This window comes from Orycteropus afer, unplaced genomic scaffold (assembly GCF_000298275.1).
Source record: "Orycteropus afer afer isolate SDZICR_OR568_19922 unplaced genomic scaffold, OryAfe1.0 scaffold00029, whole genome shotgun sequence".
Classification (NCBI taxonomy): domain Eukaryota; kingdom Metazoa; phylum Chordata; class Mammalia; order Tubulidentata; family Orycteropodidae; genus Orycteropus; species Orycteropus afer.
Genome location: NW_006921616.1, coordinates 10,087,465 through 10,100,080, shown reverse-complemented (window position 1 = coordinate 10,100,080; position 12,616 = coordinate 10,087,465). Strand labels below are relative to the sequence as shown.

Below are 12,616 nucleotides of genomic sequence, written 5' to 3'. Positions count from 1 at the left end.
CAGATTGGGCAATCTACTTCTGCAGGGATACCACCTCAGAAACCCAAGGAGGGGTCGTTATGAATTAAATCGACTCGATAGCAGTGAGTTCGAGAATCAATCCCACCACTTTCTAGAGTGATGAGGATGGGTTTAGGAGGGTTTCACTCGCTAAAATTCCTTTTAATAATCATATCTACTATAATGCCTATTGCTTTCTCTATAGGTGACTCGTGACGGACCATTTTTGATGTCTATTTCTTTATGTTGCATTCTAGATGATGAAGCTCTTGACAACTCCAGCTTGCACTGGGGTGGTGCCCCTCTTGCCATGGGGAAGCAGACTGGACCCATTGTCCTATTGTGAGCTCTTAAATTGAGTGACTATATAGATTTATAATATTTTCACATGCATAAAAAGCCAGTTAGTTGGCAAATAACCCAATCTACCGACTGACCATACCATTTGGTTATTTTGAGCTTTGATCTGTCTGGATACAAAATTAAGGAAAACTAGGACAGTAGGAGATCAAACAGATGCCATATCTGCAACCAGATTTATTGCTTAAAAAAAACCTCACTGCCGTCAAGTTGGATCCGACTCATAGCGACCCTTCCTTGGGTTTCCGAGGTGGTATATCTAGGGAAGTAGATTGCCCAGTCTTCCTTCTGAGGAGTGGCTCGTGGGTTGGAACTGCCAGTCTTCTGGTTAGCAGTCAAATGCCTTAGGCACTACGGCAGCAGAGAAGACATATTAAATGATACTTTACATGATCAGGTGTGCAGTCTAAATTTCTGGCCTTTTCATTAGCCCACTTGAACTGAGAACATTGGGTGATATTGTTCTATTTTTTCATTGTACTTATTTTTCTTGTAAAGTTTACAGTTAGTATAAATTCTCATGCCACAGACATAACCAGCCAATAGTCAAGGAAAGTGATGTCATCTGCCTGAGTCCCCTCCCGCACCCACATCATTGATGCAGCTGCATTTCCTCTTCTTTGGGCTCCTTCCTCTCCAGTGAATATTCTAGGTAGATTATAAGCCATGATTTCTTTCAGAAAAATAGACAAACTTTCCACTAAATGTAGGTCTTTGAACTTTCCTAGATTCTTCCAAGTCTTTAACCTTTCCACCTATAATCATCTTAGTGAGAGGACTTAGGCAAATACTATGTAATTGATCATTAGTAAAACAGTCATCGTGGCAAAAAAGCAGTATTTTTCTTTTATAACATATGATGAGCATTCAACCTCTAAACCAATGCTTCAATTCACAGTGATTATTAAGAGTCTTTAATTCTACCTTAAGCCTTAAAACTTTACATTACACTTCAAGGCTCAATCTTCAGCAGTGAAAAACTGTTTGTGATATTCATGTCCGAAATATCCAACTAAATTAAAATGTTGCTAATGTTTTATTTGTAATACATTTTATAGAGCCAGATGAATGTCATTTTTTTTGGAATATTTAGGGGTAAAGTATCATGAGGTCTGTAATTTACCTTAAAATGGTTATCTATCTATGCATCTATCATCTATCTATCTTTCTATGTATCTATCTATCCTACCTACCTACCTATAAGGAAATACGAAAAATGTTAACTGTTAAATTTACATTGGGGGCATTTATATTCATTGCACTGTTACAGTTTCCTGTATGTTTAAAAATTTTCATAATTAATAGTCCCCACATTTATTCACAATCTTTGAGAAGCCAAGTCTTATGACTTAATTAAACTAAACCAAACTCACTGCTGTGGAGTTGGATCTGACTCATAGCAACCCCTCCCTAAGAAGGAGCAGTATCACTACGGAAGTAGATCGGCCAACCTTCCTTCTGAGTGGCTGGTGGGTTTGAACCACCAGCCTTCTGGTTAGCAGTCAAATGCTTTAGACACTAGGCTAATTGCCATTCTGTATTTTCTGGATTTTTTTCACACATGCTACATCAAGGAGGTTGTATTATATGTTCTTTTTTCTTTCTCTCTGAACTAAATAGTCTATTCTTTCAAAGCTATTGTTCACAACAGAGAAACCACTGTGCTTTCACTTTAAACAACCTGTAACTACCTTCATCATGGTGATCTACCACCACACTGTCCATTTCTGAATTTTCTCGTCACCCTGAACAGAAACTCACTGCCCCCTGAGCAGCCAGCCCCCCTCCCCACTTCTGTGGTCTTTAAGGCCCTGTTCTAGGCATGAAGTCTGAATTCTCATGGTTTAAAACCTTTCTACTTGTTAGGAAGGTGAACTGCAGAAAGATTGTAAAGAGACTTACACTCACAGTTTTCATTTGATTGGTTAAAATGCTGTTGATTAAAATGTGACCAAACCAGAAAGTGTAAACCCTTTTATGACCCAAGGGACATACAGTTCCCATCAACATCTTCAGCCTCTAAGGTTTCTTGGGAGCTGTAGTATGTGCTCTGCATGGTGAGGAGCTGAATAACTAACTGCATGGATCTGAAGAAAGGGGCCTCACCTCACCAGTCCTGCCACTGGAAGTGCACTTGGGAGATATGTGTTCTACATCATTGTGTCAAAATCAATATGACCTTAAACATTCCTTTTCTCTTGGTTTTAGCATGCTCTCCATTACTGAAAATGTATGGTATCAACAAAAAACAAAGTAGAAAATGATTCGGTCATGGAAGGGTTAAGTGGCTTTACAAAGGACATAGAGGTAACTTTTTATTTGCTTTTTCCATTCATACAAGAAGGACATGGCAGCTATTGATGCTGCAAAATTGTTCACTTTAGTGGAAAGCAACTTCCCTTAGGGCGGGGAGGGTAAAAACACGGGGGAAAGACATGGGGGGGGGGCCACAGAGGGTCTGGCTGGGAGGAGCCCTTTTGCTCTTAAAGGGAAATGCATTTGCAGGTACTCACTTCTCCTCAATCATTTGCTTCTGATACTCTTCGTATTCCTCTCTACTCATGCCTTGAGCTGCTGCAGGATCCGACTGACCACCTTCCTCATGCTTCTCTTCAGACCCACCGCCAAATCCTAAATTCTTTACCTGGTTACTTATCATATTTTTCACAAAGAAAGCCATTGCTTCTGACCCAGAAAAGCAAAACAAAGACTCAGACAAAACCTGAGAAACAAAACAAAACACCCAACAAACCAGGCAACCTCAACCACAGAGACACATGTAGGAGCAAAGGCCTGTGCTCAGCCTCATGGATTCAAGGGCATAACGTAGAGCAGAGGGGGTTGTCAGCCGTAAGCTGGATTAAATGGTGGCCGCTTTAGCTCCAGGGACAGATGGTTCCGATTACGAAAGCACTCCATCAGATGCACTCGACTACTTCCTGTATTAATACACTAGGCTAATATCGGGGGAAATGGCCTTCACATTATCTATGCCTCTCTCCCCCACTCACTTCTAATTTTTAAATTATAAGCACACCAGGGTTTTGTCAAGAGTCCTGTTTCATTTATATTAATCAGAGCTGACTGATTACACAGCTGTAGTAGAATTTCCAAATTCCAGCCCTTGAACACAACCTCCTGTTGAAAACAGAGTCCAATGAGACTCAACCCAGAATGTTTCATTAAGCAAAAAGAATCCTTTCGATGCATCTTTTTATCTCAACAGGCACTAAGTGCTGTGAAGGGTTTGCTTTTTGGTACGTTTGCATTTTGTGTGGCTTCAATGGCTACCACATCCTATCTATAAACATAAAACGAGGCAAGTCTGAAGGGCAAACCAATGGTTCTTAATTTACATCTGGAAGACTATTTTAGCTTCTCCCACAAGGAGCTGCTACACTTCTGTGTGGAAATGATACACTTGATGCTTCCGACACTCACAGCCAGAAGGTTAGAACACATTTGAACCCAATCAGTTTGTAATGGAGTTACTTTTTTTCTTGCATACAGCTCACTTTCGGGGTGCTATATTTAAGATCACTGGTGTTCTTACACAAGTTTGGATAATATTTTAATATTTTAGCAGCTTCTCAGTGGTTGTGGTTTTCTTCAGGTCACTGGTGTAACTGAGAATGGCTAAGACTTTAATCTGCTAGTATCTTGCTAATTAAAGCACTCCAAGCAGCGGTGGGGCAGGGAGGGAAGAGATGGAGGCTATTTGTAACCTATGCTCATCACTACTTATCAGAAAGCATGAGCCCTCTCAGAAAATACAAAACTATCCCTCAGATTGAAACCAGCTGTCATAGACTCATGGCGTCTCTACATGTGTCAGAATGGAAATGTGGTCCATAGAGTTTTCATTGACTTTTTTTTTTTTTTTGGAAGTAGATAGCCAGACCTGTCTTCCAAGGCATATCTGGGTACAGTTAGCTGCGGAGCGCGTTAACGATTAGCACCACCCAGGGACTCCACTTGTATGTAAAGAATCCAAAACCAAACTCCTTGCCATGGCATTGACCGTGACTCATAGTGACCCCCATGTGGTTTCCAAGGTGGTAAATCTTTACAGAAGTATACTGCCCCATCTTCCTTCTGTGGAGCAGCTGGTGGGTTTGAACTTCTGACTTTCTGGTTAGCAGGTAAATGCCTTATCCACTATGGCACCAGAGCTCAGTAAACGCTTAATGCATATTTGATGAGCTGTACTGAAATGCCAGGTCAAACAGCATGGCTCCTTTCTGCTTGTTATTCTTTCCTTGGGCACAAACCCAAGGTCACCTACCAGCTGTGCAGAGATTCTCCAATGACAGCTGTATAGTCTTCATTGAACTACAGGACTTGAGACCACCTTCAATTCTGCTCCTTCAGGACCACCCTGGGGTTGTCATGTGACAACTGTGAGACCGTTTTTGACTCTAGGGATCCTCAGCACGTGCCATCCTTTTCCTCCCAAAAACATCTTGAGGAGATGCATCCCAGGTTAGGAATGCTTCTACCATTTCCCAGTAAAATTCAGGAACGTTTATCTGACGTTCTATCAAAATTCCTAGAGTATTTCTTTTGCCAACAATGTTGTGACTGTTTTTTTTTTTTTTTTTTTCCCAGTTCACAGATGTAACTTCTTGGTGTGGTGAGGTAGTAATCGTATTCCATTCCGTATTCCTTCTATCACCGAGGCTGCTAGAGCTGGTAGAGACTGGTTCGTACTCTGATGCCTTAGGCACTGTGCTACCAGAGCTGCTTGGTAGAGTGGTGAGCCCGTATTAATTTCAGTGGTTGTTAGTTTCCAACAGGACACTCTGGTCTGCATGATCTGGTTGTCAATCTCCATGTCACTTCTAACATGGAAGGGTTAGGTGTGCTGGGAACCAAAGATTAATTTCCTACCTTATTGTTTCTACAGTGGGCTGACAAGTTTGAACTGAGCTATGCCCATGCTTGGAGTTTAGGTATAGTTGGCTAATTGTAGCAGATTGTAGGCTGGCTTGCAGTTAGTCTATCTGCATGAAGTACTGAGGAGTCTCTTAGGAGAGGATTCAACCAAAGCGGAAACACTAAGTTTGTCTTGGTTTGTCCATGACCCTTTGTGCTCAGAGCGTGAAAAATACTGAATATGGTGTTTTTCACTCAGGTTCACCCTGCTCACAACCCAAGAACCCCTCACGACTGTCTCCTGTAGAGAAGAACCTGTAATTAAGTATAACAACTGTCCTCACTGAGAACTGGAGGCTCATGCATTCCCTCTTTAGTATTTTTTTTTTTTTTTTCAGCAGAAAGTAACATGCAAATGGAGAGTCTTTGTCCTGCAGTTGGCCACAATCCATCCCACAAACTGGCTTCTGGAAGTCTCCATCCCTCCGGTGGGTGGCAGCAGTCAAGGTGCTGATGTAGATGAAATGGTTTCAGTGTCTGATAGGAGGAACTATGCCCAACAGTAGCAGTGGGACCTGTTGTGTATGATGGGCATCACAGAAATGATGCCACTGCCTGGCTGGCACGGCGGAATCCAAGAGAACTAGCAGCAACGTTCCACAAAGGGGGATGCGGCCATTGGGAGGAGCAGGGCTCAATGGAAACTTAAGGGGTTCAGAGGAAAACAAAAAGTAAATGCTACGTGATAGCTGACCAGGCAGACGTCTGAACTCATTTGTAAGTGTCTCAATAAAACTTGGGACCTTCCCCTCTCAACTCATGAGCAGGTAGAGGAAGAGCCAAAATACCTGGGTGGCACAGGGGTCCAGCTCGTCCTTCTAATTTCCAGACCCATATAATAGTACAGCTAACATGTATGAGTGCATGCATCCTGTTTTTAGATTCTGTTCCTGGAGCTCTGGATGGTTAGCTTAAATTATCAACCCATTTTACAGACAGAAAACAGAGGTACAGTTCTGAATTGAAGCCCATTCTGCCTCGAAGCCCATTCTGCCTCTTAGACACTTTTACTTGGATAGTTATGCCAAAGTCTACGTCTCAAACTGAACTTAACCGCTCCTTCCCTCACACTTTCTCTTGTGTTCCCTATCATAGGGCTGGCCTATATACCATCTTCCATGCAATTTCCCGTGCCAGAAAGAGAGTATTATTTGACACTCCTCCTTCTCATCCACTCCCCACATCACATCATTAGGTGCTATCAGATCTATTTCCACTATTTTCATCAATTTTCTACTTTTCTAGTCCCTGTCTCTGCCTTCCTCCAGCATTTACAGACCTTTCTAGATGCAAATGTTCTCCCTCCGCTTAACGCTTTCTTAGCCTCCCACAGCCCTTGGATGATGTCCAAGCTCCTTAAAACAGCTTATAAACCAAAACAAACAAAAAAACCGAACTCACTGCTGTCGGGTCGATTTGACTTATAGCAACCCCTCTTTAGGTTTTTAAGGCCCTATCTCTATGGAAGTAGATTGCTCAGTCTTCCTTCTGAGGAGTGGGTGGGTTTGAACTGCCAGTCTTCTGGTTAGCAGTCAGATGCCTTAGACACTACACCACCAGAGCTTAGAAAGCCTCTCTACATGCCCCCAACCATCCCTTTCCCCTTTAGGCTCCAGCAGTGCTTAGCAACTACAGAACTGCTTACACGTCCCACACGAAGTACACCATTCCTCTAGCCTTTTTGCTCCTTGTCTGCCTGCGACAAGCAGTTCTCTTCTAGTCCCCCTTATTTGTACAGCTATTGATGCCTACACATACTTTAGAACTTGGTTCAGATAACTTCTGTGGGGAACTCGTCTAATTTTCCTAGTACTTGCTTCTGACTTTTGTTGTTGTTGTTGTTGTTTGCCATCGAGTCCACCCAGACCTTTCAAATACGAGTATCTATTCATCAATTCTGGAAAATTCTTAGCTATTCTTCTTGGAACATTCTTTATCACAATTTTCCCTATTCTTTCTAGGATTCCTGTTAGATGTATGTTGTACCTTCTCATTGATTTCCAATTTGTTGTTATTTCCCACCTTTTCAAATCTGTGCTGCATTCTGGGTAATTGCCTCAGGTCTACCTTCCAATTCTGTAATTTTCAACTGTGTCCAAGTTTGATTCTTTTCTCCTTCTTCATACTAAGTTCAGGAGCTCTGGTGGTGTAGTGCCTAAAGCATTTACTGCTAAACAGAAGGGTTCAAACCCACCAGCCACTCCTTGGAAGGAAGATTGGACAATCTACTTCCATGGAGATACCACCTCAGAAGCCCAAGGAGGGGTTGCTCTGAGTCAGAATTGACTCAATGGCTGTTAGTTTGGGTCCGTCCCCCACCTTCACCCTGTATACTTGTTTTTGGTGGTTCTTTTTAACTTTAGCTGTTCTGTTTTTCAGTGTTCCATTCCTTCCTTATGACAGTCCTTTTTTTGTAATCTCTTCAATCTTTTTTGTTCATTTTAAGTGTACATATTTGATACTTTTTCAGGCTGTTATACCAGATTCTTGGAGTTGCTAAGTTTCCTATTTATTATGTCTGTTGTTCATTTTTTCATTTGGTTTGTAATTTTAAGGCTCATTTCAGTTAGGACTGGCCTTTTTATGTGTGTTTAATGCCCCTTGGTTGTGAAATTATTGATCAAGATTGGTTTTGTTTTTCCTTCTGGATTTTACCAGACCAGAACCCATTTATACAGTTTTTGGCTTGGAGAATTCCGTATCATAGAGGCAGTTTAAGTTTGGATGCTGTAATGGCACAAAGTCAAAACCTAGGGCTTTAATTTCTAACAGGAAACTTTGTTTCCCTGCCCAGAGCCCTTCTTTGGGTCGGGCTGGGGGCAAGGGGTGCACTTAGTCTACTTCCACTGAAGGAACAGTTCTTCTAGGGTCCTAGCTTTATCCAAGTGTCTGTTAGAGTCCTCTATCTTTTCTAGACCCAAGACCACGTCTCCAGCGCTCCATATGTACATGTTAACTTCCACTCATGGTCACTAGGGCCTGTATATGGTCCAGTCTTCCTATTCACCGCCCCCTCATACACACACACACACACACACACACACAGGCTCACTGATCAGGCTTGGAGTTCCCTCTGGTTTCTTCTAAACCCACCTATATATATATTTAAACCTGTCATTTAATGCACCATTTCTGTGTGTTTATAACAGAAGAGGTGTCTGTTAGCTTAGCCTACCATTTCTCTGAAACCTCTGCATACTCTCTTTCAAAATCTTAACAACTGTGTAAGATAAGTATTATGAGGAAACTGACCTTTAGTAAGTCACAGAGCCAAGCTTCAAACCCAGATTTGGCTGACTCCAAATTGGAATTTCTTGGTTGTATGGTGCTTATCCAAAAGATTTTAAAAATTCTTTTAACTTCCATGGGAGCTCTGGTAGCACAGTGCCTAAGGCACTTGACTGCTAACCAGAAGGCTGGTGGTTCAAACCTACCAGCCACTCCTTGGAAGGAAGGTTGGGAAATCTACTTCCATAGTGATACTGCCTCGGCAACCCAAGGAGGGGTCGCTATGAGTTGGGTCTGACTTGACAGCACATGACAACAAAAACCAGCATTTGCTTACTAAAAGTGAAAAATATCAAATATATTGTTTTAGTTAATGTGTATTTTTCATTTGCAACAAGAACAAACCTTTGTCCACTTTCATGTGTATGTTATCCCTTACGCTGTCATGTGGCAGTCACCCAGGACAGAGAGGACAGTCCATGACAAAGGACACATCACGAATCAGGGCCGACTGACAAAATAAACAGCTACTTAGTTTTGAAGTCAAGAAAGGAAGAACTAAAGTTACTAAAATATTTCTTTATTTGAATAAGGTCACTGTCATATTTTGAATTCCAGCTAGCATCAAGTAACAATCAGAGGAGAAAAACTCGACAAAATGTTATTGAATCGAAATTGACACTGGATAGAAAAACCTTTTAAACTTTAATATCTACAAAAGAAATATATTAAACAGGCAACACACAGATCTAAAAAGTTGCATGTGTTGATTTCCCATTAAATCCTATAAATAAAAAAATCCCCAGATAGAATCACTTGTTCACTCTCTCCCTGTGATAAGCACATGGACAGGGAAAGAGAATCACACCTCATTATTCACAATTGCTATTTATGTTTGTCACAAAGATTGTATCTCTAAAACACAGAGGGCCAGACAATCCTTATTCAAGTAATTTCTGTTTTCCCCAAATGATGAAAAAGTACAACTGTTGGAGATAAAATGCCACAGCAGTCACCATCAGGAAAGCGAACGGCTTTAGTGGGCAGGCTTTGGGAAAGAGCTTCTATTGCTCAACCACGACATGAAGGTGAAAGCCATCACCAAACTACCAAGGGCTACAGGCAACAATCTGAATTTCGTTTGTTCTTGCTTATGGACCAAGCGCTTGAGAAAAAGAGCATTAAGTAGCAAGAATCAGTGCACAGCTGCTAATGCCATTGACAATCAAAGTCTCATGTTCTTAGCTCAGCTTCAAACAAAACAAAAAACCCACAAAAAAAGCTATTTCTGTTTTCACTGCCCGTTGTTGCTATTAGTTTGCACTGAGTCGATTTCAAGTCATGGCGACCCCGTGTGTGCAGGGTAGAACCGCTCCACAGGTTTTCAAAGCTGGGCCTTTGGCAGCAGATTGTCGGGACTGTGTTCCAAGGTGCCTCTGGGTGGGTTCAAATCACCAAGCGTTTGGCGGCAGTTGAGCGTTTACCCAACCGCGCCACCCAGGGCCTCCTCCCCCCATTGTAGTGGTTCTCAAACTCCAGTGTGCTCAGAATCACGTGGCGCCTGTGACCAAGGATATTCTGAAGCCCGACCCGTGTTTCACATCAGGTGATTTGGAATTGGGCCCTGGAATCGGTATTCTTAACCAGCATGCCATGACAGATGGCCCATGGACTACACTTTGAGAAACACTGCTATCTCTTTAATACACAACAAGATATTGTTTGTGGCTTTATAGTCAAGTTTCAAGCTGAACAGAACATTCAAACAACTAGAAGACAAACAGGTACACTGAGAGAGGGCACTAGCCATGATGTAACCGCATTTTCTTTTTAAAGGTACTGTCATAAGCACAATGACATACACGGACGTTTTAAAAGCAATCTTGCTTTAATTCAAGGCACCTGTAAAGTACTTGCTGGTGGAGAAAGTGAACAGATTCAATTATACAAAATAGCACAGACATGAAAGACTCCCGCCAGTGACTGATTCTCCCACAAAAGTTTTTCTTCAGAAACAAACTAAAGCGAACAAAGAGAAGAAATCAAACTTCCAACAGGATAAGCACTTGGTGTGCCCTGCTTTCCTGAGTGATTCTGGAGCGAGTTAGTTTTCTAAGCCAAACAGGAAAAGATGCATGCTCACGCTCTTCCCTAATCACCGTCTCCACTTGCATCAGGAAGGATCGAACCATCCCTCGAACTTCGAATGTCTGATGTGGGCACTGGCGCTCCTCAGACGTTCAGGCACGTGTGACCGTGGGTTCCTAAAACTGGATTTGGATGCCTTTTTTCTCAAGAGGATCTCCCAAGTTTCACAGTCTACTTTTTTCTTCTGAACGTACCGAATCTTTTCATGGGGGTGAGAGTAAACTCTGTGATGATGACGTCTCTGAAACATGAACTTGAAATGTTACCACCACAAAGGAGAAGCATGGAGAAGCCCTTTCTGTGTGGAAGAAATGAAGCGGGCGAGGCGTCAGAGTATTGCCCTCCAGCCTCCTGGAGTCAGTGCGAACAGAAAAAGCAAGGCTAAGGCTGCACACCCAGCAGTAATTAGGTGTTGTTTTAACGCATGAGCTCAAACACAGCAGCGAGTGTGAGGACGGACCGGGCAGTGTCTCGTCCTGCTGTACACAGGGTCGCCATGAGTCGGAACTGACCCAACGTCACCAAACAACAACAAGAACCACGTAAAGCACGGCTCCTTCACAAAGTCTTTGTATAGATCTTGAGCCGTTGGCCCAATCGGAAAATGACATTTGAGAACAAACTTGGGAAGGCTTGGAAAAAATAAATAGTCCTATTTTAGAAAGTAGTATTATTTCAGGTTCTACGACAAATGAAAGATGACTACTTTAGCTAAAGAGGTAAACAATATTTTGAACCCAGCAAAAGAAGTCTCCATCAGCTGTGAAAACAAAATGACACCTGCACTCAAATGTCATTTACAGAGTGTTTCTATAATATCTACAACTATGTTCAAAGATACAGAAACCTTTCCAGTCTGACATTTCAAGGTGAAGCTTGGTACCAGGAGCTTCAAAATATCCTTAGTTCTTGCTCTGGTACTTAAAAAAGGAAATCAGAAGTATTAACTCTTTTCTTAAAACCCTGAAACTGCTTTACTAGTCTCCATGATTTAACATAAGATGCAGTCACCAAGCCCAGGGTACAGAGAGTAGTTAACATAAAGCAGAGTGTGGTGGTAGGTTCTGTGGATTTCAAATATTCTCAGATCACGCAATGTAAGCTGTCTTCATGTGCTGCACCAGATGGAGGAAGTACGTTCCTTAAATCACAAATGTAAATGAAAAATAATTTTCCCAATACTGAACGGCACTGTTGGAATGAAGACATTAGGAGTATAGGCAATCATGAAGTGACTACATCACCAGGCAAAACACCCAGAAAACCCACGACCAGAAGTACATTTTCATCTAAACGGTTTCTTAAGCAAAGAGCAGCAATTTTCCCAAACACTTCCTTTAAAAGTGAAATATACCATCAAGAGTCGGGAGGGAAAATATTTCAAGAAACATTCCAGATTCTAAAGCTCTCAGACAAAATATTCTTTGATTTCAAAGGGAGTTGTAGTGAAGATTAAACAACTGCAGGGCTGGATCTTGGACTACGAACTTCTGTCTAAAAACTTTAGTTACAAAATAAACATGATGGGGGCTCTTAGCTGGACCTGACATTTCAGGAGCACGGAGGTAAGGTGTGTTGATGTTAAATAAAGAACTCTCTAACATTGGAGACTCAGGTACCCCAGGGGCTGCCCCAGGGTCTTCATTAACCCTCTAACCTGTCAATTTTCTGCTCAGCGGCTAGAAATTTCACTGACCAGAAATTCACTGGCATTTACACAGATTTTTACCATGCACAATTTTACATGTACTCATCTTTGTTCAAAGATTTATTCTTTCTGCAAATCAATGTTTAAATAGTTACTTTTTACAAAATTTAGTAATTTAGACTATGAAGCAGTTTAAATACTTAAATCCTCTCAAAAAGACAACCTTTTGTACATACATACATGACGGACACATCAGAACTTCTGTACATACATGGTGGACACACGTCAGAACTGGGG

The 12,616-nt window shown here is 41.8% G+C and overlaps 1 protein-coding gene across 1 annotated transcript in view; it reads right to left on the bottom strand.

Moving 5' to 3' along the window:
- The window catches only part of CPLX4 (complexin 4), a 27,442-nt gene extending 24,402 nt beyond the window's left edge, over positions 1–3,040 (bottom strand). The window contains exon 1 of the mRNA XM_007935503.2: positions 2,874–3,040. Within this exon, the coding sequence (XP_007933694.1) occupies positions 2,874–3,040 (167 nt within the window). The remainder of the gene's footprint in view (positions 1–2,873) is intronic.
- Positions 3,041–12,616: the final 9,576 nt, after the last annotated feature.